Genomic DNA, 26,176 nt, shown 5'->3' with positions numbered 1-26,176 from the left:
GTACCCACTGCATTTTTATCCTGGCGTGGAGATGTGCCAGATTGAACAGAACCCTGCACTTCTTGAACGGATGTACACACTGTCTTCAGTCAAGCTGAAGGCATCTAAGAGCCCTGAGAAGAATATGCCAAAGAGAGCTGGGGCACGAACATAGCCCTGTTTCACACCGCTCTTTATAGGTAAGGCATCCAAGGATGAGCCACCATACTAGACGGTGCCACACAAGTTCTTGTGGAAGGACATGATCATCTTGTGCAGCTGAGGTGGGCATCCTATCTCACTGAGCAGTGTGAAGAATCCTTTTGGCTGGTGAGATCAAATGCCTTCATCAGGTATATGAAAGTGATGTACAAGGGGCATCTCTGCTCTCAGAATTTTCCTGCAGCTGACTCAGTGAAAAAAATCATGTCAACTGTTGACCTCTGAGCTCTAGAGCTGCATTGTGACTTGGGAGAGACCCTGCTGCCAATAAATTAAGCTGTCCTACCATCTTTCCTGGTAACCCTGGACCTCAAAAGAGCTTTGCAAGTCATTTAATTACACCAGTGACAGCATACAGTTCACTTTAATTAACTAATTCCCTACCCACCCATCGCCTTTGGGTGAAACCACATCCAGTGTAGCTCTCATTACAAGCACTGTGATTGTCCTCTCCCAAAGTTATTTGCCTTAAAAATAACAGTAACATAAATGTTCAAGACAGAGCAGCTATTAAAGCACACTGTCAAAAATAATGAAAAAAACATACTAGGATGTTACGAGTAAATGGAAAAAACCAAAACTCCTTATACACATCAGATTTTAAAAATGACTGCTTAAAAAAAAAAGTGGTTTTATTTTCAGAAAGCTGAGGCTATAAATCCAGAAAGGATGAGTGAGTCAAGCCAATCTACAACTTGGTGCTAAATAATTGTACCAACTGCTTGGTCTCCATACTCCCCTCCCTCATACTCTTCCATTCATTTGTTTACTTCTTCAACACAAACCAGAGTTTGCCATTACATCTGAACTAGCAAAGTATGTTTCCCTCTTGCCTTGTAAGTCAGGAATACAAACCATGGTTCAAAGCTGGTGTCCCAACATGGTTTGCGGAGGTATGCAAACCACATTTTGCCAGTTCAGATACATCAGCAAATGATTTGCACACAAGAGGAAGCAACTAGTTGACCTGGAGTTAGCAAATAGAAGGCATTTCCATCATGCCAAACCATAGTTTGGCATTTCATGTGTGATATTTGTACACTGTACCCAATAAGAGGAGGAGAAGAACATGGTTACACATCAGAGCTGGGGAAAGTATAAGACACTCGGTTTGTTTTTGAAAAGATGCTAACCTGAGTTCATTTTATATTACATCTGTGACAATAAGTATATTGTAGAAATGCCTGTTACATGTTTCCCTGAAAAATTCTGAACGTTAATGAAGAATAAAGAAGTTCTGGTGTCCCTATTTGGGCTTGGTTCCAAACTGACATAAAGATCTGGTCCCATCTTTGATCAGCATGAGGTGATCCACTCTTGTGCATTTGAGTTCTTCCTTATCATCCCTCCCCCACCCCGTTTTGATACTGGTGAGACACAGTCTCACTGCACTTCTGATTGTACTCCCTTTTGCCCTCTCACTTCACTGCTTTGCTCTGGTCTACTGGAGAGTTCTTTGGACTTTATGACCAGCTACAATGAAATATCTATGAATTTATATTGAACAGTGCTAAAATGTGATGCAGTTTCAACAGCTAGCAAAGTAGCATGCTTTGAATTAGAGGGTTGGGGGACATTTTAGTAGGAACATTAAGTGTAGGGCTGACAATACAGAAATTGATTATATTCTCACTGCTTTTTTAAAGTAGCTTTGTTTTGTGCTCTTATTCCATTATTATAATGATTTCTTTGTTCACGTTGCTATAGTATTAGTTCTTCATTTATTCACTGTTCCACGATGCTGTTGATTATCACATTGTACTGCCTGGATGGATTTTCTCTTCTGTTCTTGTGTGGTCACATTTACGGTAAGTTCTGTTCCTGAATTAAGCATTGTGTATCAATAAATCATTTAATTTGCCTCAATTATTACCTTGAGACTGAAATAATTGTCCTTGGTTGAGTGTTACACATTCGAATTGAAACTCTCAGTTAATAGTGTGAACCAGCCCACCATGTTGCAGATGATGAAAGTTGATATGAAAGTTATATTCATGGTGTATGGTTTGTGCTGGCTCACTCCTACATGAAAGACATCCCTTGAAAATATGCATGTGTGAACTAAACCATTCTCTGCTGTGTGGGGCAGGGAGAAACCTGTGTATCAATGTCCTGCAATAGTTCAAAAAAGCAGACTAGCTGCCGCAGCCTTGCCAATTTTATCCCACTCTACAGTTCATATCAACTTTTGCAAACCCAATGCTTGAAGCCAACAACCTTCCTCCGCAATTTAATAGATGCCATTATAATTTCTATAGGCTCCTTGTGAGATAAAGAGTATTTCCTAAATTCCTAAATACCATTCCCCTTTTAGGCCAGAGTAGCTAAAATAATCAACATGCAGGGTCACAACGCCAGAAATTAATCACCGCTTAGAGATTTGGAGGTTTGATAAGTCATATATAATTCATGTAGGTTGGACAAATATAGCACATACTGCCAGGATGGACACAAGATGTTGGGGATTAGAGAGCTAGCAGCCACCTGGAATACAGGAAGAGGTGAGAGAACAATGGCCAAACATGGGGAAGAAGCAAGACAGTGATGGGATAATACAAAGTTTCCCTATTTGGGGGAACAAAAACAGCTGCCTGTACAGCTCTGGTGCTAGAGATTCAATGGGCATTATGCCCACATGGTCAGCTGCCCAGATAGGCTGACAGCAACATGGAAAAGGCCAGGCCGAATCATTTCTCCATCTGCAGTGCTTGTGATGCCGGGAAGTGTAGGTCTCATCACCTCGTAATCTAATCACCAGCAGCCTAAACATGAATTAGCTCAGACCATCAAAATGACTGAGATTTTATGATCCTAATAAACCCTGACCACAAATGCTGATTAATTGCTCAATGCCTTGCCTAATTTGTTTTCTGACAGTCAAAGGATGCTGATAAACTGGAAAACAAGGAGACTTCTCAGACTGGCAAGGGGGGGGGGGGAAACCTCTTTAAAGAAACAGAATTACACTCTTCTGCGGATTCCAGCTCCAATCTTTGCAGCCAATAAAAGCTCTGGATTATAATGTAAATAAAGTTGTGGCTTTGTACATTTTTCATGTACAGTGGTGCCTCGCAAGACGAAATTAATTCGTTCCGCGAGTCTCTTCGTCTAGCAGTTTTTTCGTCTTGCGAAGCAACCCTATTAGCGGATTAGCGGATTAGCGCTATTAGCGGTTTAGCGGCTATTAAAGGCTTAAGGGATTAGCGGATTAGCTGCTAAAAGGCTATTAGCGGCTTAGCGGCTTAGAAAAAGGGGGTGGGGAGCGGAAAAAAACCTCTAGACTCGCAAGACATTTTCGTCTTGCAAAGCAAGCCCATAGGGAAATTCGTCCTGCGAAGCGCATTGAAAAACGGAAAACCCTTTCGTCTAGCGGGTTTTCCGTCTTGCGAGGCATTCGTCTTGCGGGGCACCACTGTACAGTAATGCCTCCACGAACATCCGCCTTGTCTAGCGTCCATTCCGGCGAATGTCTGCGGCAAACCTGGAAGTACAGGAATGGGTTACTTCCGGGTTTGCCGCTTGCACGTGTGCAGAAGCTGATGCAGGTGCACCATGGCGTGTGCAGATGCGGAGCTTTGCCCTGCATCCTTTTTGGCTAGCGGCCAGGGCTCCGGAACAGATCCCGGACGCAAAACAAGGTACGACTGTATGCAGAAAAATGCAAGTGCAAAACTGCAAAACTGAAGTCAAGGAAACCTGTTGCCTGTTAAAATTTGAGAGCCACTATACTATACTGGCCTCATTGGCACATAACTCTAAGCCAGACAATGGCTAAGAGTGAACAAGCAAGCACACTGCTGCATGGAGCAAACCACTCTTAGCCATTGTCTGGCTTAGAGTTATGTACCAATGAGGCCAGTATAGTATAGTGGCTCTCAAATTTTAACAGGCAACAGGTTTCCTTGACTTCAGTTTTGCAAAAACTGTGGCTTCTTCACTACTACCCCACATCCACTGCTGCTGCACTATCACAAGCCAAGCCATGGTTTGGTTTAACGTTATGTGCTAACCCACATTTGTGGTTTCTCTCCCCCAAACCACAAGAGGTAAGTCAAGAAGAGTTCCAAAATTGCAACTTGAGTGAATTATGCACCCTTGCCATAGTAGTTAACTTTGCAGAATATAGTCTTATTTCTTCAAGCAATAAGGAAGGACAAGCACTGAAGGCCACCCAGTGAGCGTTGGAAGTCCTACTTGACCTTTAAGAGTTCATTTATAATCCCCCTTTATCCCATGAATTCAAGGCTCCATTGTGGATACTGACCGCACAACACTACTGCAACGTTAAAGGGATGGAAGCGTGCTCTTAAAAAATAAAGCTGAGTACTGCAACCAGCACCGAATTTCAAGCACAGCATTTTCTGCAGAAAACACACAACCCAGAGAAGGAGTAACAAAGTTGATTCAATTGACCAGAACTATTTTTCCCGTTACCAGATGAACAACCCTTTCCCCCTCCACTATAAACCTGTATTTTCCTTTAATACTGCAAACTCTACAGGAAGAAAAGTATTTCTTACTGCATGCTTGTACAGCCTTGATCTCAGATGAGAGTTGTAGGCACAACAGCAATATAAATGAACTTCAATTTACAAGGACAGAAACAGACACATTTTGATGGAGACTTTTCCCTAAACAAAACAAAGAAGAACTCCATTATTTGTGCTACTCTCCTGAACCTTGAAATTAAAAAAAATCCCTTACTAATTTAGTCCTTTCCCATTTGATGAACATCTTTCTCTTCCTCCTTGCATCTCTAATGGAGCTTAAAATTAATATGACTTTTGCGTTCAATGCATAGATGGTACACTGACGCCCTCGTGATGAGAGAGAGGTTCTACAAATGGACAAAAAAGTTAATCATTTTGTGGCTATGCTGGCTTTTCAAATGAAAAGGAACCAAGGGCTTCTATTATTATCAATCATTTATATAGCACTCATAATGTGCAAAAAGCTTTTTCCATATTTACTTTCTCATCCTCACTTTTGCAAAAAGGGAAACAGATACTAGAATAAATAATGGATTGGAATATCTCGCTGACACCATAGGTTGACAATGGGATTTGTTGCATCTTACTGCTTTTTGCTTGCTTTCTGTCTTTCTGTCTGTCTTTTTTTTCCTTTGCAATAATGTTTTTATTGCAGAATGTGTTAGACTAGCACTGCTACAATTTGTAGAACTTGAATTTCGTTAATATGCACACCACTTTCAGGCAATAGCCAGCTGCTGAATCATCGCTGCAGGGACTCCGAATTTGGTAAGTGGAGAGACAGCCTAAGATGTCTGTTAGTTAAATTGCACCACTATAATATTCTTCCCTTTATCCAACTAATTTTTAGTTACCAAATAGTTCCTGGTTCACCACAGGGGCATCTTTCTTTCTCACAGCCCAGAAGAATTTGTCTCAAGTATTTCAGGTAACAACTCACAATACTATATTCTGTATAAGCCACATTGACCAACAACATCCTTTATAGTCCATTGCCAAATTGTTGTTTTTGTTGTTTATCTATACTCCGCCTTTTTCCCTGACAGGGACTCAAGACAACTTACAGATAAAAATAAGAACCACTAAAAACATAGAAAAACCGATCATTAAAAAAACAACTAAACAGTGGCCAAATTCTACATTGTTCAGGTACTCTTAGGATGCCTTAAGAACACTTCACTTCTACATCATGCAACTAATCCTGCATCAGATCGGATTCAGGTTAGGGAGGGAATTTTAAGAAATATTAATCCTATAAACAGGGAACAAAGCAGCAGTTGTAAATGATATTTCCACAATATTTCTAAATAAAAAGCCATTGATCCATCTATCCTCGTCCTCACACAGCCAGGCTCAGCTCTTACTTTCTTCAATTAAATGTGTGTTGAGGTTACGTTTTCTATTCCAAAAACCTTGGGATTCTACATGAAAGGTGGTACAGTATATACATAAAATATAAAAACAGAAAAATACCTGCTGCCTGAAACAAAGGTTGACTGAAAAGCTGAACGTTTCACCTTGATGGGCCTCTGAAAATCAAAGCTATTCTATCTGAATTGGGAAGGGCTTATACTAGGACATTTGAAATATATGAAGCTGTCTTGTACTGAGACCACTAGGTCCACCTATCCCAGTACTGCCCACCCCAATTGGTAGAAATTCTCCAAAGTCTCCTGCAGGTCTTTCCTATAAACTGCTGCTACTTCATCCTTTTTAATTAGAGAAGATTCCAGGCATTGAACCTGGGGACTTTGACATGCAGGGCATCTACTCTATCATTGAGTTACAGCCCTTCCTCATAGCTCATGTACCTTATGAACTTTCTCCAGGTGTCCAAAGCTTGGACATCCGGCAAATACAGGACACTCTTGGAAAATACAATCGTGATCCCCAAAGCAAAAGTCCACGAATGAACTAATAGACCAACTATTTCTGAATTCAAGCTGCAGGACAAAAGAAGATGGAGAATCCTTCTCTGTATACTGGAGCTTCAGAAGTTAATGAAAAACATTTTAGGAAGGGTCAAATTTTATTTTTAATCTTTCTCTAAAGGGAACTTGTATTCCTTAGATTCAAGAACGTCACACAATTCTTTAAAGGTCATTGTCTATTTTAACTTTTTACAAAGAATAAAGTCACCCGATCTAAAGAAGCAGTCATTGTTTTAAGTATCACTGTTAGTTTGCTAAAGCAATGGGGGGGGGGGAGCAAAGAAGCAAGTGTGTTCTTTCAAGAAATGAAATGAAAAATATCAAAGAGGCAAGGGCTAAAAGTTTGAAAGTCTCACTTTAAAGAGCCTAATAGCCTCAGGAGTATTATTTTGTTCTCAGCCGAGTCAAGCTTTCCTTCAGCAACATCCTTCAACCGCAGCAGCTGCCAATCACCATCCGCCAGCTATCCTCCAAATTAAATGGAAGAACAATGTTAATGAGACCACTGCAATCAGAATTTCAAGGACATCGATGCAGCACACTTGAGGCCACATGGAAGGCAACAGGGAGGAGAAACCCTTCAATTTTGGAGGAAACTGCAATGCCAGGGATTTTTGCAGCCTCTGGAAAAGGTTTGTGCTGATATTAAACCAACAGACCCTCATGGCATTAATCACATTAACTGCACTGTTTTCAAGCTTAACACAGTCTGGGCATTAAATATTTCTGAACTCTTGGAATGCTACAAACCCGTGCATTAGAATTTATACTAACATGTGCTTATGAGCAGTAGCGGCTAGTGCCCCCACTCATCTTCAAAATTAGTGATGCCTAACTGCACTCAAGAGGAGACTCTTGAGAGTCCCATGGACTGCATGAACCTATCCATTCTGAAGGAAGTCAGCCCTGAGTGCTCACTGGAAGGACAGATCCTGAAGCTGAGGCTCCAATACTTTGGCCATCTCATGAGAAGAGAAGACTCCTTGGAAAAGACCCTGATGTTGGGAAAGATGGAGGGCACAAGGAGAAGGGGACGACGGAGGACAAGATGGTTGGACAGTGTTCTCGAAGCTACCAGCATGAGTTTGACCAAACTGTGGGAGGCAGTGGAAGACAGGAGGGCCTGGCATGCTCTGGTCCAGGGGGTCACGAAGAGTCGGACACGACTAAACGACTAAACAACAACAAACAACTGCACCCACTCCCAACTCTTCCCACCAAGCAACTCACTCCAATGTCACCCTTGTCTCCCACCATCACCCTTCCCATATGTATCAAACATATTTTGTGGCCATATGTCCCGTGTGCATCAAACCTTTCACATCTGCAAAAAATTTACTGAAGAGAGTGTTGTGTAGTGCACAGAGCGATTCACTGAGGCAGCCTAGAGCCTAAGCTCTCCAACAGAGATTTTGTAAAATTAGATTCTAGAGGAAAAGAGGACAAGAAAATTTGGATAGCATAAACCAGGCCTATAAAAATCCAGGTCTCTAGCAGAATTTGACCATCTGGCCTGCAAAACTGAATGCCAAGGGGTTTCTGGGCATTTTGTCCTGAACCTATGATGAGCAATTTTTCCTGACTTGATGGTACAGACTTGGCAGTACAGAATCAGGCGCCACAGGTAATATACCTTCATATGGCTTTGCAATAGGTTTTTTTAATGCACAGGATGGGCAAAAGGGTGCTTGCAAATCAAACGTTTTAGCCAAGCTGCCACAACTCACCAATACCAAAAGCCCCATCACCCCACTGCAGGGAACTGAACTCTGTTACTCAAGTTAGAAAGGTGTGGTTCCTTCAATTTGCAACTATAAGACTGATCTGGAAACTGCATTAGGCATTGTCCCCTCAGCCTTAGATGCTGTTGACTCCTTTGTTCTTTTCCTGTAGGCCTGTTTTGTCCATTTTTACAGAACTGATTCTACTGATATTTCAAGGGATCTTAACAAACAGTCATGTGAAAGCAGAGGAAAATAAGAGGAATGAAATATACCATTCCCTGGTTTGGAAAGGAGAGAGTCAGACATCATGACAGTGTTGTAACCCATTTTGGAGTTTTCTCCTGCCACTAAAATATTATTATATGTGACCTAATGGACACATATAAAAAATAAGGTGTTGGTTAAGGTCATTTCACATTTTATGCAGGGCAGGCCTGGGCAAACACTGATAACTCCACAACTAGTCAGTCATAATTCACTGTATGTGGGGTTACTCTTATGCAGTGGCGTTGCGTGGGTTGTCAGCACCCGGGGCAAGGGAAGTAATTTGCACCCCCTAACCCGGGGCAAGGCAAGTAATTTGTGCCCCCCGCTGCACTGTCCCTCCCCCAGATAGTCCCTCGCTCTCTCTCCGCACCGCATGCCTGGCACCCCACCCCACCCCCCACAGTGGGCGGCGACCCGGCGGCTCGGATCGGATTTGCACAGCCAGCACTGCAGTGAGAGAGAGTGAGCCAGCCAGGTAGGGGCAGAGAGCTGCGAGTGCGAGCGCGCCCCCCCCCCCAGATGTTGCGCCTGGTGCGGCCGGCCCCCCCCCTGCACCCCCCATGCTACGCCACTTCTCTTATGCCTGGTTTGGAAGCTGCAGGAAGTGCAAAATGCAGTTGGTGGAGTGCACATTTGGATACCCAGGTTTACACATATACACCAGGGTTGAAAGGGCTGCACTGCCTGCCTATTACCTACTGAACTAGGTTCAAGCTTTGTTGTTAACATGTAAACCCCTAAGCAATGAGGGACACAGCAACCCCCTCACCCTGTTGTAGGCAAATCCAAATTCAGCAAGAAGCTGAGTCTGTGCTGCATGGGATCCTTTTTCCCCAAACACCACCTGAAACGGCAGTGCTTTCTGCAACTTGGCATGCAAAAAATTTCAGAGAAGCACCTTAATTGTGCCAAAAGAGCCTACAACTCCATTAATCATTTTATCCTGGAGTAGCTTATACGTGCTATTACATCTTTAACTGGAGGTGTCTTGTTGTTCTTTTCAATCAAATATTTAGTACTGCAGTAATTATGCTCTCAACGAACTGCTAAATTAAAGAACTAAATTAGTAACATGCCTAAAATGTCAGAGAGAGAAATCTAATGTCTCTGTTACTAGAGAGTGCAGAGGCAGGGATGCACCTGAGAGGCTGCTGCAAACACATAGGAATCAAAGGCAAGTTGCTGCACTTTTTATTTTAATATTAAGCAAGGCAGAATATGTGATCTGGGGCATATCACGGTGAAAACCCCAAGATAAATCTCTGCCAGGATGTGTTGCTCCTCCACCTCCTCCTTAGTTGCACAACAGTTGAGTCCCATGTCCTTTCAGTTGTGCCACATAGGGTTGCCATATGTCCTCTTTTTCCAGCACACATCCTCTTTCTCATAGGCATGTAAAATGAGAGTTGTCAAAGCAATCCATAGTTAAAACTAGAAGTTGGCAAATGTGTCCTCTCTTCTGCTCTTCAAAATATGGCAACCTTATCTGAACATACTTAAATCTTGAAATCAACCAGACTTAAAGGGGCTTAGATTTGATTAGCTCTTGCCCCAAATCCATCTGCCACTAGCTATAAAATAAAAACATTTTCAGGCAAACAAAAATAGACACACATTAAGAAGATCAGTTCTCATCTGCCTGCTTTTAAAAGAAAAGGTTCCCAAGCTTAGCAAGTCCCAACAATGAGGCACACCCAACATGCCTGCTCTGGATAGCACTTAACCTAGTGTTCTATAAAAGAGAAAATCAAAAAAGAAGGATGGTCCCACAAACATTCTCTCTAAAATGACTGCACACATGGATGCTTGGGACACAGAGGATTAAAAGGTAGAAAAAGAGAAGGGAGATGGAAAGGCTCCATTCATTTTTAACAGCCTCAATACCTTGGTTTCCCTTTCCTTCATCCTAGGATTATTTCCCCCATCTGTTAGTTATTCAGTTAAAACCTTCATTATTTATTTGATTTAAAGGCACTCTAAGGTTTCTTCCATTGCTCAAAGCCCTCCACTTAAAAACAGTTACAAAAATAAAATGGGTATTAATAGGTCAAGATATCGCTTGCAACAGGCAATCTCTAAGCTGAAGGAACACAGCCATGAGGTAAAGCACACGGCACACCACGTAGGCGTGATTGCACTAATCTTGACAATTGCTTCTTCACCCAATTTCTGCCCACTACTCCCATCTGCTCGCAAAATGCATCAACACATCAGTGTTTGGGAACGATTCAGACACCCACAAAACCAATCTCATATGTCTGAGCTATGCTTTACGGTACCCTCACTTTTAAAAGAGTTAAGGTTCTCAAATATGAGTGCTCGAAACAAAGCTAACAGTTCTGCGTTAGAATAATGTTAATAGCAGCAAGTTGTTTTGCTGCAAGAAATGATGTGCTGTTCTAGTGGTCTCTCTGGCTTCAGAGTAGACCAGTGGGGGTCAAGGGGATATGACGCTGACCAAAAGTGCATATACAGACTGCCCTCACAATCAAGATTCTGCAGTTCCGCTTTGTACTACCTCCAGTATTGGAGACAGTATGCCTCTGATATCAATTTCACTGCATATCTTTATAGCCATTGACCAGATATTTATGAAAGGAAGGAAAGGGGAAACTGTGCCCCTCCTAATTTTGTTGAACTCCCAACTTCTATCCGTCCTAGTCAGCACAGCCAGTGGTTGCGGCCACAATGAGAAAGGCCACAGATGTTATATTCTTGATGTAAAGCATATGAACAATGAGACCTATACAGGATATAACCCATTGGGATATTTGGTTGTATGCCCCTTTGTTGTCTTGGTTCAGTTATGCACTTGTATTTAAGGAAAAGACTGGCCGGAACCAGACAGGCTCTCCGCAGGAACCATTTTGGAAAAGAGCCCAAATCAATTCTCCACTGGAAATCCCAGCAGGAATCTATCCAGCAGCTGTACCTGAGGCATGATAACAGAAAGAGACAGATGTTTTTGAACTGCGGCATTTTTACAAGAGATAGAGGCAGTCCCACCTTCAAGTACAAGAAGGTTGAAATCTGCTTATGCAACATTTGATAACTTAACAAGCATTTTCCTCATGCTCTTCAGATGTTAGGACAAAGCAAAGGAAGACATTGAGGGCATTAAAACACTTGGGACCTCAGTCAGTTTTAAAGAAGACAGAACTCACCAAATTCTAAACTTTATTTCAGAAAGACATGCAAAAGACTTTGTGCACAGAATGCAAACCTGAACAGTGTCATCAAGGACAGTTTTCAACATTTAAGACTCCAGAAAACCTACAACAGCTGCATCATGCACAATTACAGTGCTTGGTGAATACAAGTTACATCATAGGAGGCATCACAGAGCACATACTCACATGTAAGATGGCATCTGCAATGCTCATTTAATTCCTATGGTCCAGACACACAGAGACTTGGGTCTACAAGGTGTCAGCTTGTAAATTACAGTGGTACCTCTGGTTAAGTACTTAATTCGTTCCGGAGGTCCGTTCTTAACCTGAAACTGTTCTTAACCTGAAGCACCACTTTAGCTACTGGGGCCTCCTGCTGCTGCCGCGCCACCGGAGCACAATTTCTGTTCTTATCCTGAAGCAAAGTTCTTAACCCGAGGTAATATTTCTGGGTTAGCGGAGTCTGTAACCTGAAGCATATGTAACCTGAAGCGTATGTAACCCGAGGTACCACTGTACATGTGATTCCACAGTGGGACCCAGAATTGTATTTGGGAGTGTTCTAAGGGAAGCACTGCTTGAATGTTTTGATTTGCTCATACTGTACGCTTTGTTATCTTGCGTATTCCCTTCATCCCAGCGCAAAACAAGGATTGCCTGTACTTATACAAAAAAGCCCAGCGTGCATCATTTTGGCCAGAACTTCCCATTGGTCCACCTGCCAATGAAGGCACAGGTGGCAAATATCCAAGTACTACAGATAGCTCCTTTCCCTAGACCAATAACCAAGCGCCTCAAGCCCACAGATAAACATAGCATCAAAGCAAGCGCCTCAAGCCCAATGATAGCATATATCAAATCGTGTGAACAAACATAGGTAAGCTTATTCATTCAGCAACTATCACTTAGTCTTGGGATTATCCTGACTACCAAGAATGTGACATCATCACATGATTAAGTTTCCGTGTCTCCAACCAGCGGAATGGTGGCAGATATGTTCACAACCTAAAAGCACCAAAGCCATAGCACAGTTGGAGGCAGCAATGCTTCTGAATAGCAGTTGCTGGGAACTGCAGGCAAAAGTGGTCTTGTGCTTGAATCCTGCTTGCTGGTTTCCCATAGGCATCTGGTTGGCCACTGTGAGAACAGGATTCTGGACTAGATGGGCCCCTGGCCTGATTCAGCAAACTCTTCTTACATTTGAGAGCCAGTGTGGTGTAGTGGTTAAGAGTGGTGGACTCGTAATCTGGTGAACCGGGTTCGCTTCCCTGCTCCTCCACATGCAGCTGCTGGGTGACCTTGGGCCAGTCACACTTCTCTGAAGTCTCTCAGCCCCACTCACCTCACAGAGTGTTTGTTGTGGGGGAGTAAGGGAAAGGAGATTGTGAGCCGCTTTGAGACTCCTTAGGGTCCGTATAGTTAAAGCTGTGGTTTTCCCAGTAGTGATGTATGGAAGTGAGAGCTGGACCCTAAAGAAGTCACACTTCTCTGAAGTCTCTCAGCCCCACTCACCTCACAGAGTGTTTGTTGTGGGGGAGGAAGGGAAAGGAGATTGTGAGCCGCTTTGAGACTCCTGAAGGGGAGTGATAAAGCGGGATATCAAATCCAAACTCTTCTCTTCTTTGTAGGTATTCCTAAACAATGCAGAGGGAGGGATTCACCACAAGGATGCTGGTTTATTTTAAAGACATCTCTGTGGCTTATACAGCTCAACCCTTCATCTTCACTATTATAATAAAATCCTACTCTCGTACACTAGATTCCTATCACTGGTCCACAAGGAAAGGCAGATGTGAAAATTCCAAAGATGTATACACAATCTGAAGTTCTTACCTGCAAGACATCCTGAATCTTTACCCACACATCTGCCATGTCATATAACTTGATATCGCCATCATACTGACTGGAGGGAGAAGCCACAGTCTGCTGAAGATGGCCCAGGACAACAGCATGAGCAGCAGCAACGGCATTGAACTTTTCAAACAGAAGCTCCAGAAGCTCCAGAAGTAATCTAAAGATCATTTAGAGGGATGAGAAAAAACATAGAATTCGTCACTTAATACTGTTCACATTTCAAGGGCCCTAAATAAAGAAAGCAGCATTATGGAAGTCGTGCCATGACCCCCAACTCCAAGCAGTGACCTGGGCATTGACACAAAATGGTGAAAAGCCAACCAAAAAACAAGATGTAATTTTTAATGGAGATATTCAGTGAAATTTTCTCTTTGGGTTTTTCATGAAACGCTTGAATGCACATGCTCATTAAACTTGAAGCCCTTAGCATTAGATGGAGCCAACTGCATTGGAGAGCCTGACAACTTGTGATGGAGTCAGTTTATGAGGCAAAATGCACCCTTCCAGTTCCTAGACCGGAGTGAGAAAAATAGGCACATGCACCAAACACAGACCATCCCTGGCCATCATTGATTAAGGATGTCAAAAAACAATGAATCGCATCAGTTATTTTAATAGCCAATTTCTCCTCTGCTGGCTCATCTTACATTGGAAGTTCTAGGTGTTTGCTAATAGACTTCAGCTGAAGGAAATGAGAAGCTGTGCGCACTGCTAAAATGCAGTTTCTGTAGTATGGAGAAATTCTGAAGCCAGACTTTTTCTTCCTTTCCACTCCACCCACCCAGACAAAACTGGAAGTGTATGTGTATACACGATATGCAATGTTTCTTTTCTGATCAAATCTAAATTTACTTTGCTACTTAAGGAATATAACACAAATGAATATAGTCGCCTTACTACACAGCTGTCTAATCATCCTGTCACATTATGTATAATTTGGCATACAAAAATGCACTCTTTGGTATATTTATGAACCTTTCAAGTACATAAATGTCTTGAGTTCTTCCGACAGACTTCAGAGAACTGAAGGTCTGCACAGACCAAAATAAGCTTCTCTGCTCTTTCACATGTGTGTACATTTTCAAGCACAGATTAATTTATTTTGCATGCTGCAGAAGATGGAAGAATCTAAAAACCAGCAAGAGGATTTGAGAGTCATACATGCTCATAGTATATGGGAATTTTAGTTGCCTAACTTTAGATTGTTGCCAAACTTTAGATTGTTGTATATAATTATTAGAAAGCAATTTGAAGGGCTAACAGGCAGCTAACAACAAATTTTAACACCTTGCCTTATGGAGCATTTCATTCATCATTCTTAAAGAGAAAGTAGCTCATAAGTGTATGTATGTGTTTTCTTATGCCATGGACATTTTGAAACTGAGTTTTTAAGTTTAATTATTTGATGTATGTAATTATGAATCCATTTACCGTATTTTTCGCCCCATAGGACGCACTTTTTCCCCTCCAAAAATGAAGGGGAAATGTGTGTGCGTCCTATGGGGCGAATGCAGGCTTTCGCTGAAGCCGGGAGAGCGAGAGGCATCGGTGCGCACCGACCCCTCTCGCTCTCCAGGCTTCAGGAAGCTATCCGCAAGCCTTGCAAGCCCTGTGGGAGATCTCACAGGCTCACAAGGCTTGCGGGCAGCAGCCTGCCGCCCGAAGCACGGGGAACCCTCCGGAGGACTCCCCGTGCTTCGGGCGAGTGTCCCCAAGCCTGGCGCGCCGGACGGGAGGTCCCGCCGAGCGCGCGAGGCTTGGGGCGGCAGCCTCCCGCCCGAAGCACGGGGAGCCCTCCGGAGGACTCCCCGTGCTTCGGGGGCGTGTCCGCAAGCCTTGCGCGCCCGACGGGAGGTCCCGCTGAGCGCGCGAGGCTTGGGGCGGCAGCCTCCCGCCCGAAGCACGGGGAGCCCTCCGGAGGACTCCCCGTGCTTCGGGGGTGTGTCCGCAAGCCTTGCGCGCCCGACGGGAGGTCCCGCCGAGCGCGCGAGGCTTGGGGCGGCAGCCTCCCGCCCGAAGCACGGGGAGCCCTCCGGAGGACTCCCCGTCCTTCGGGGGCGTGTCCGCAAGCCTTGCGCGCCCGACGGGAGGTCCCGACGAGCGCGCGAGGCTTGGGGCGGCAGCCTCCCGCCCGAAGCACGGGGAGCCCTCCGGAGGACTCCCCGTGCTTCGGGGGCGTGTCCGCAAGCCTTGCGCGCCCGACGGGAGGTCCCGACGAGCGCGCGAGGCTTGGGGCGGCAGCCTCCCGCCCGAAGCACGGGGAGCCCTCCGGAGGACTCCCCGTGCTTCGGGGGCATGTCCGCAAGCCTTGCGCGCCCGACGGGAGGTCCCGCCGAGCGCGCGAGGCTTGGGGCGGCAGCCTCCCGCCCGAAGCACGGGGAGCCCTCCGGAGGACTCCCCGTGCTTCGGGCGAGTGTCCGCAAGCCTTGCGCGCCCGACGGGAGGTCCCGCCGAGCGCGCGAGGCTTGGGGCGGCAGCCGCAGCTGAGGGGGGGAAATAATTTTTTTTTATTCATTTCCCCCCCCCCAAAAAAACGAGGTGCGTCCTATGGGCCGGTGCGCCCTATAGGACGAAAAATACGGTACTTCAAACTATTTGTGCTTATTTATATAGTCTGAAGACTAATTCAATAAACCAGATTCAAAACTTAGTTTTCCACTTTCTGTCCAACTTCCCATTTTTCATTAAAAAAGTCCTCTCACACACGCAAAAAAAACTCATCCCACCCTCCCACCCAAATAAAACATTTCCACGCCTTCATGTACACAGTTCTATGCATAACTTATTGTTGCTTCATACCATCTCAAAGCATTTTTAAATAACAGGAAAAGTTGGTCAAATGCAATAAATGTTATGCTTCAGGTTTATGAAGAGAGTTCAGTGTTTGAAAGTACATAACGTTCTTAGACTGGAACTGAAGAAATCCCATTTGCACTTTTATATGGTATCTCCATAGAAACATCTGGGGAGGAGCCTTAAAACCAAACCTGCAAATTCAAAAAACCTCAAGCCTCATCAACTGTACCAATTACCAAGATATCCTATTATACATCAGGTGCTTATTGCTAGATTCTAATCAAAATGGCTCTCTCATTAACTGTCCCTATGCCTTTTTAATGGTCCAGTTATTGTAACTAATGTACCATGACAAAACCCATAACTGTTCTGTGGCCAAGGCAGCAACTTGCCACACTGAAAATTCAACATTACTTAGAAAACAGAAAATTTCCAGTGTCTGTTGCTGCTTACATTGTTAGATGGACAGATGCAGCTGCAAGGTAACAGAAATGGTTTTGATATCAACGGCGCGCCAGAAACCTGGCTTCAATATTATTGTGGCTAACCGTATAGAGAGTGAATTGTGGGCATAAAGAAGAATTGCATCCAACATTAGTTCAGATGTTTCAATGCACAATTGTTTAGAGGTACATAAATCACACCAAATTTCCCAGTAGTGATGTATGGAAGTGAAAGCTGGACTATAAAGAATTGATGCTTTTGAATTATGGTGCTGGAGGAGACTCTTGAGAGTCCCATGGACTGCAAGAAGATCAAACCTATCCATTCTGAAGGAAATCGGCCCTGAGTGCTCACTGGAAGGACAGATCGTGAAGCTGAGGCTCCAAGACTTTGGCCACCTCATGAGAAGAGAAGACTCCCTGGAAAAGACTCTGATGTTGGGAAAGATGGAGGGCACAAGGAGGAGGGGATGACAGAGGATGAGATGGTTGGACAGTGTTCTCGAAGCCACAAACAGGAGTCTGACCAAACTGCAGGAGGCAGTGAAAGACAGGAGTGCCTGGCGTGCTCTGGTCCATGGGGTCACGAAGAGTCGGACACGACTAAACAACTAAACAACAACAAATCACATAGGACTTTATTTTAATTGGCTGTAGTAAGAAGAAGACAATTTGAGCAATCTGAACTGTAACTCTTCCTTGCAAGGAACAGCTCCAAATATTGTTTTGATTTACCAGCACAGCAGCCCTGCACTCCCCGCCTCCTGCCTTCTCCCTCTGTTTGGTCCACTTTTGCTCAACTGAATTCCAGAAAATTACTTAACGCTGATGAGATACCTCAACTCATTTTCAGCCTGCAAATACAACAGGCCTTCTAATGTCACATTAGACCCTTGTTACATTTGTAAGTGCTGCTCAAGTGTCACACCCCGATGCCATAAGCTTGTGTTGCCAGAACATTTATTACTCCAGACTTTAGAGTATAAATCCTGCAACTCTGAACTACGGCCAAGCTTATTATTGTTATTGTTCTCACTTTATGCCAACACTCTCCATAGTGAAATGCCCCTAAACCTCGTGGCTTAATTTTGCAGTCCCTTTTCTCTGGACCTTCTGTAAATCTGTTATTCCATTTTTGAGACAAGGTGACCGAAGACCAAATACAGTTGTGGTGCAGAAGGGAACAAAAGGCTGCTGTAAAAAGCAGCGTTTCCTTCTCTTTTGCCTACCCAGTGGCACTTGTTTGTTTCTTTTAAGGACGAGTGACCTCCACAGCACATCTGCCTACACTGACAAAGGTCCACTTGGGCAGTTTGACAGTCCAAGTTCATAGCATCACCACAAAAACACAGTAAATATGTCGACAGAAAGTGACACAGGCCCCGAGGCCGCTCATGTTTGGGCAGTAAGTGGGCACGGCATGATGCAATATGACTGCTGATACTTGAACGAGGTCACCAATGGTGATTCACGCACGCTGCATTCATCAACATGCTTTTCTGGATCAGGCTAACCTTCCTCAGCAAAAGTTGGAAAAGGGCACATAACTCAACTTGACAAAGTAACAAAAAGTTGACAAAGGTTGCAAAGAATTTGGTTGATGCATCTGGATAATGGTTACCCTCTGAACACAGGCTGGAACTGTCCCTGTTTAAAATGATGACCCTCTCAGGACTGAACTCAGGTCCCCACAGGGCAGGGGACATGAGCAACTTGTGTACTTTCCAACCCCTTCAAACTCATAAAGTCATCCAGCCTCTCCAGGTTGCAAGGAACTAAATTATGGAGCCATTATGGGGCACTCTGAACACTGCTTCTTCACACACTACATTCCCCCTCCCACACACCAGATACATTCCTGAGATTTTTAAAACTGTGCATCCTTAAAAATGTGAATGTATACATATCTCTCACACATCTACAGAGCTTTTCCCATGAAATGTACATCCTGTAACTCGGAAACACAATATTGAAACTTAAAAAAAGCTTCTTTATAAACATTAATTTTGCTAAGGGTGGGGTCAATCTTTTGGAGCTTGTCAGCAAAAGCCCTGCACAAGGGCATCCACTTGCACAATGGGGCTTTCCCCATTTCCCCCCCCCCCAGCACCCCTCCCCAAAATTGATAAATTTCTAAGGCAGAACAATGTCTTTTGAGTAACTTCAGAAATTAATCAGCAGCCACAGTGAATTTTACAAATTCTGCACCTTTTCTGAAAGTTATTTAAATATGAGTCAACACCAAAGACCATATGGTATAAATATATTTGGCAAGTCAAAATTGATCTTATGGCTAATGGAGATGGATTGTTTTAATAATTGTTCTTAATAAGTATGTGGTACTGCGAAATATCTAAAGATATTACATTTGAAATTGCTTTTATTTCCTTTTTTTCTTTGCATTTTGGCATCTCACTTTTGTATGCAAGAAGACCTCTACATTGTTCTTAACTGGTAAAGGAGCAGAGGCGTGCAACTGATTTTCAACCATGTAAACTTTACAAACTACTGTCCCTTCACACTGAAAGCAAATAAAAAGGGAAGCTGGCCTCATAAAATGGTTTTAACACTTGCTAATGAGAACAATGAAAACCAAAGGTGAACTTACTTCCCGAAACCCAAAGTGACATAAACAATATAGATCTGGTGGGACTGGACTTCAGACACAGAATTAGAGAACAGAAATGATCCATTTAAAAAGCACTCCATGCACATGCCCTACCACTATGGATTACATATTCCCTCAATGCCCGTCTTCTTACACCCAACCAGATTGTATACTGCCCAAATGTGTTGAAAGAAGTTAGACAAACACCCACCTACTAGTCCCATACTGCAGAATGGGAGAAGACCATTGCTATTTAAAAGTCCACAAACACATCACAATAGGAGCTCATGCTCTATCTACTGAGGGGGCAGGCAGGCTTGCTTCCAGAGGAAGGAGAGAAAAGGAGTTTCCCAACCATCAGCACAGACTGCCAAGAATGAACCCAACGTTCAGAACCATGTACTCTTACCATCAGAGGGGTCTGCCACTACATCAGCATTTGCCCTACTAAGGTCAAGTTCACAAACCAAACAGCATTTTCCCTCCACATCTCTATGCAGGGAAAGTATACTGCTGTAGCAGGAACAGGTCACTAACATCCTTAAATGCCCTGGCCCCAGGGCAGTATGGCAGATTGTTTTCACAACCTTCTCAGGGGCAAAAGGTTGGTCATATCTGGAAGCCTTCCAGAAAGGTTTGCTGGATACCAAAGAGATACTAACCATACTGACCAGGCTGAAATACCATTAAGTACCCTTTCCACTGGAGCAAACCGAGCAGTGCTAACAAGCTGCCTGGATTTCAGCTCAGCAAGGTGATAAGACCCCTTTGGGTCTGTCACATTTTATTAGTCATTTTATTAGGCGCCAATAATAATTTTACGGTTTTAAGTACAGTAGCAGAAAGCCAGGCAGACAATGTGCTCACTGACTATCAAAGACCTAGAGGCATTACACAGGGCGCTGGTTCACTGATGATCTAAAACTCAAATCCTGCCAAGTCTTGAGGTCATTAGCCACAAGGGCCAAAAACCCAAACCCCTTGTTAAAAAATTCAAGGAGGGTGTTAGTTCACCCTGCTCAAGTTTTAACTTATCGAGTTTGAAACATTAACATATCAAATTCAGCTTTCACTGGTGAAACAAAAAACCCTTAGCGTACACTTGACACAACTGAGCTTTGATTCCAAGAGCAATTACTCTGCTTCTATTTGATGCAGTGATGCCTGCCCTAGAGATCTCTCTCTTGGCTCACAAACCTTGTCTCTTGCTGGAAACTCCTTCCAGTAGGATCAGAATTCCTCGCTGGGACATAATCCTTTCAAATAGGAATTCCCACTTTTATATCTTTTATCCAACCCTGCCCCTTCTAAACACATAGCCTACTCACATAATGCTAATAGGGTCCCAGGAGATCCCTATAGGTCAGATACCTACATGACCTCACTAGAGATACTTTTCCTTAACCATTCATAGGTGAGTCAAGGATGAGTGAGGCATTACCGAGTAGCCTGACTGTCTGTTTGAGCATACAAGGATTAAACGTATCTGGCCCTCCCTCCTGTTGATTGATTGTCTTGGAGGCCAATGAAATATTGCCCCATTTGTCATGAGACTTTTGCTCTGTTAGGTGCTGATCTTTCACATTTTTAAAGCTTTGTTATCTAGCCGTGTTATCAAGGTTTTTTGTGGGCCCAAACTAGTAAGATAAAGGTAAAAGGTAAAGGTACCCCTGCCCGTATGGGCCAGTCTTGACAGATTCTAGGGTTGTGCGCCCATCTCACTCAAAGAGGCCGGGGGCCAGCGCTGTCCGAAGACACTTCCGGGTCACGTGGCCAGCGTGACAACGCTGCTCTGGCGAGCCAGAGCCGCACACGGAAACGCCGTTTACCTTCCCGCTAGTAAGCGGTCCCTATTTATCTACTTGCACCCGAGAGTGCTTTCGAACTGCTAGGTTGGCAGACGCTGGGACCGAACAACGGGAGCGCACCCCGCCGCAGGGATTCGAACCGCCGACCTTTCGATCGGCAAGCCCTAGGTGCTGAGGCTTTAACCCACAGCGCCACCTGCGTCCCAACTAGTAAGATATCAATTGCTAAAACATATGCATACACAAAATATTCTGATTGTTTAAAGTTCTAAATAACTTTTCTCAAAACTGTTTTCTCACATGGTTCCCTACCTTGCATAGAAAACATTAACATAAGGGCAATGCACTTGTCACAGCTGCCTCTTCAAGCCCAAGCAGCTGTCCACTCCCCCCCACCCCTGTGTTAGAACCATGAGACAATATTCTGCTCCAGGAAAGAGCAACACTGCAGCAGTCAGAAGCGTAGACAAATGGCAGGGGGGAATGTTTAAAAATCAGCACAAAAGCGTGCATTTGCAAAGCTCTTGGCTAACTTTAAACAGCTAAAAAATCTGAGCCTTTTAAAGGCTCAAGTATTCAGAGTCAAGTTCCTCCTCTTCAAAATTCGTAGTTGTCAAAAATGTGATATGGGGAAACAAGGCAGTTGCTAAACAGTAAAGAGACTCTCCGTGGCATGTTATGATAACTTAGCCAATTCGCACTTCTCTACCAGGCTTTTCTGACTTCATTGTTCTAAGAGGGAGAGGGGAATAACTTCCCCACCTGTGGAGCTTTTGGCTTCTTTCAATCCCAGCATTAATTGAAGCAGTCCTGTTCATCTGAACACCCACAAGTTAAATGTAAAGGGTATGAAAAGGGCAGCCAAAATGATCAAACAGGTGGAAGCACTTTCCCTGTGAGGAAATGCTAAAACATTTGGAGATTTATAAAGGTAAACAGGAGAGCACATCAAAAAAATGTTTTAAGAATTCTGCATGGAATGGAAAAAGTGGTTACAGATTGTTTTCTTCCACTCATATAATACCAGAGCTTGGGGTCATCCTTTGAAACTTGGTGGGCAATATACTTAGGGCAGACAAAATAAAGTAGTTCATCACACAAAACATAATTAAGGTCAGCATAAAGGGTTCTATGAGAGCCAGTGTGGTGTAGTGGTTAAGAGTGGTGGGCACGTAATCTGGTGAACCGGGTTCGCTTCCCCGCTCCTCCACATGCAGCTGCTGGGTGACCTTGGGCCAGTCACACTTCTTTGAAGTCTCTCCGCCCCACTCACCTCACAGAGTGTTTGTTGTGGGGGAGGGAGGGAAAGGAGAATGTTAGCTGCTTTGATACTCCTTAAAGGGAGTGAAAGGCGGGATATCAAATCCAAACTCTTCTTCTTCTTCTTCTTCTTCTCCCTACAGAAGTGGGTCTAGCTTCTTCATTGGAAAAACACCCCGGTCATTTATAGTTAAGGTATTTTGTTTCATGAAACCCACCTCTTCTGAAATCTTATTTACAGTGGTGCCTCGCAAGACGAAAAGAATCCGTTCCGCGAGTCTCTTCGTCTAGCGGTTTTTTCATCTTGCGAAGCAACCCCATTAGCGGATTAGCGGATTAGCACTATTAGCGGCTATTAGCGGCTATTAAAGGCTTAAGGGATTAGCGGATTAGCTGCTAAAAGGCTATTAGCAGCTTAGTGCCTTAGAAAAAGGGGGTGGGGAGCGGAAAAAAATCGCAGCAACTCGCAAGACATTTTCGTCTTGCAAAGCAAGCCCATAGGAAATTCGTTTTGCGAAGCACCTCCAAAACGGAAAACCCTTTCGTCTAGCGGGTTTTCCGTCTTGCGAGGCATTCGTCTTGCGGGGCACCACTGTATAAATAAAAAAGTTTGGTGATGGACACGAGTGCATATGGCTTTTAAAGAGGATTAGACAAACCCGCAGAGGAGGAAAGGTCTATCTGTGGTTTACTACTCACAATACCCCCAATGAAACCTTCACGTTCACAAAAAGCCGACTGCTTGCAGGGCAGAAACAGCAAAGGAGGATTAGTGTCTTCATGGCCTGCTTGAGGATGCTCAAAGGCACCTGACTGGTCATGACAAGGAGGAGAACGCTGCAGTGGAGCAGGTATACTTTTGGCATGTTCCAAAAACTGTGTTCTTTATGCAGCCTATAATGACTCAATGGGCCTTCCAAGTCTGAGAACTGCCCCTCCGCATTGATACATGCTTTGGTGACAAGACAGACAGACAACAGAATCAACCCTTGAAAGTACCATCCTTGGTACCTAAAGAGGCATTTCTTGGAATGAATTGAGACAGCCACCATTTCAGGATCAACAGCTTCAGGCTACCCATTAACTCAGTCAGCCAGCTCCTCTTCTCTCACATTTTCTGTATAGAAAGATCTCTCTGCAATATACTAGTTGCCTGTTCTTAAAAGGGGAAGGGAGAAACTGCAGACACTGAAACATTAACAGAAATTATACACATGACACAATGTGTGAAAAACAACTTGCATTACAGTATGTAATTAACTTAACTTGCATGTCATTTTCATGAACATGGCAGATACCGAAGTATGATCAGTTGATGTGTTGCATTATTATTCAAAATATTCTTATTCTGCAATTGTTGTCTTTGAATGTGAAAAAGTAGTGAGTTGAAAAGATGAAATTTGACCTTTTTCCTTTCAATCACTTACTTTTTGAAATGTTTCTCTCACAATATTGAGAATTAATTACATTTTATTTTAAAGATAGCTAAGATAGCTTGAGGCAATGCTAAAGATATAGAATCTATATGCCCAGTCTACAACCATCATGAAATAATCAGCATAACCATCAATATTAAAATGAGTGGATGTGCAAAACTGGTGTGAATTAACACCAGGAATGCTCTTTATTTTGAAGCCTTCTTTAATGCAATGCTCTTACCTAGGCTGGTTTTCCTGGACTATGTTCTCTCCCCTCTGGTAGCCACTGTCTGCCACCTGAGTGGTAGATCTTTTGACAATTTGCTTCAGCTCCTGCTCCAGGCGATCTTGGATGGCCTTCACAGTCTCTGGAATCTTCCTCAGTTTGGCCAGGCCTTTGATGAGGATGCCCATAAAGATAGAGCTGTTCTCCTCAGGATCCATCTCTAAATCTTCCTTGATCTCCGTCAAGCTAATATCCCTCCCTGGAAAATATAGAGGTGGGGGAATTACTAAAGAGGTGGTTATTACATGCCTAGGGCAGTGGTGCATCTAGGTCTAGACCTCAGAACCAATGTCCAGGGCCTGGCAGCCCAGGCTAGACCCTCGCCCCATAACTACCCAGAGAGTAGAAACAGCAAAGTGGCCTGAGCCCAACATCTTTTCGTTTTTCTCCTGTAACATTATTTTATGGTTAGGGGGTATGTGCTCATTTTATTTTATTTAAAATACATATTATCCTTTTCTGATAAATGGAGGATGGTGAGACAACTATTTCCTGGAAGGACTCCTATATCTTTTAACATCATCATCATTTTTAATTTGTATACCGTCTTTCTATCTTACAATACTCAAGGCGGTTTACAAGCTGAAGAAATGTACATCTTATAACAATCTAATGCAATACAAAAATGTGATAATAAAACATAACTTTAAAATAGTCAACCTACATCAAAAAGTAACATTCAACAATGATTAGAATAGTATTAAATAATATGTTTAACAACATAAAAGTAAACACAATAAATAATTTCTAAACTATAATCAATAAAACAACGGCATGCCACAGTACATAAAATAATACAATACAAATCGAGAAGCAGAGACTAGATGGTGGGGCAAGGCAGGTGGAAGGAGGCCTTGCCTGATGGGAGTCTCTCCCCTCACAGTTCTTCCTCCAGGACCAGCTCCCTTGTGAGGACTCCTAGGGCCGGAGGGTAGGGCAAGGCAGGTGGAAAGAGGCCTTGCCTGATGGAGTCTCTCCCCTCACAGATGCACAACAGATGCACAACATGTTAGGAAAAGGGGCACCGATTCAAAACTTTTCTGCCACCTGATATTCCCTTGCCTCTTTTCCCATCCCACCTGGCAAAATTTACCAACCTAGACAGGTATGTAGGGCACACTAGGGGTTTAATGGCACTCCAGAATTTAGAAAAATCCTCTGGACCATGCATGCACCATCCTGCTTCAATACAAGTTGGTTCAGGGGAAAAAATAACAGTCTTCACTACTTCAGAGCATAAACAAAACAAACCTGAACCAAGAGGTGTTTACAAAGAATTTTAACACCCTAGGAATAGAAAGCATTGACCTCTGCAGATTAATCACCCTCTAACTAATGATTTCTCTAAGTCCTTTCCCAAGTCAATGATTCATCCCATAAAAACAAACTTTCTAATTTGATGTCAGACTAATCTGTATGATGCACCATTCAGGCAAGGCAGCATTAAACCACCCGAGTCCCATCCCACTGCCCAAATCACCACAAAGAATCTATCAGCTAAGGAACACCCTCTTGGGTCTTGTTTTTTTACGGTCATGTGAGTGATCAAATTTTGCTACTATTTATCAGTGTATTTCACTAGCTGCCTGCTTTTTACGAGCAGGTAGTAAAATTTTATGCCACACTCTGCATAATTTACGCTTCTCTGTATTATGCCCTGCTTCTACTGCATCTTTTTATCTCAAAGGACAGAGGTTCATGGGGCCCCACTGGGCTACTTTGAGAGTTCGTGAAACTCCACCTCCAGCAGAATTCCCATTGCTGAACTTTCCCTTGCACCAATTTGCATCGCTAATAAGCAACTAGGTAGGAGCACTGGAAAGACTCTCAATAATTTCTTGTCTTTTCCCACTTCTAAACAGTACTCTGCCCAATCATATGCAAGGACAATCTCTCAAAAATTTTGAATCATGGAATCAG

The 26,176-nt window shown here is 43.6% G+C and overlaps 1 protein-coding gene and 1 long non-coding RNA gene across 2 annotated transcripts in view; one reads left to right on the top strand and one right to left on the bottom strand.

Annotated features, from left to right (window-relative positions):
* The window catches only part of EXOC4 (exocyst complex component 4), a 353,124-nt gene that overhangs the window by 281,878 nt on the left and 45,070 nt on the right, over positions 1 to 26,176 (bottom strand). The window contains exons 6-7 of the mRNA XM_083401900.1: positions 24,212 to 24,455; positions 13,617 to 13,794 (exon numbers count right to left, since the gene is read on the bottom strand). Of these exons, the coding sequence (XP_083258026.1) occupies positions 13,617 to 13,794; positions 24,212 to 24,455 (422 nt within the window). The remainder of the gene's footprint in view (positions 1 to 13,616; positions 13,795 to 24,211; positions 24,456 to 26,176) is intronic.
* Positions 23,026 to 26,176, top strand: part of LOC310659323 — a 94,723-nt gene continuing 91,572 nt past the window's right edge. The window contains exon 1 of the long non-coding RNA XR_014502758.1: positions 23,026 to 23,112. This is a non-coding gene — a long non-coding RNA (uncharacterized lncRNA). The remainder of the gene's footprint in view (positions 23,113 to 26,176) is intronic.

This window comes from Podarcis tiliguerta (genome assembly GCF_965153285.1).
Source record: "Podarcis tiliguerta genome assembly, chromosome: 10".
Taxonomy (NCBI): Eukaryota; Metazoa; Chordata; class Lepidosauria; order Squamata; family Lacertidae; genus Podarcis; species Podarcis tiliguerta.
The sequence above is the reverse complement of the archived record's forward strand: the minus strand, read 5'-3'. Positions and strand labels throughout refer to the sequence as shown.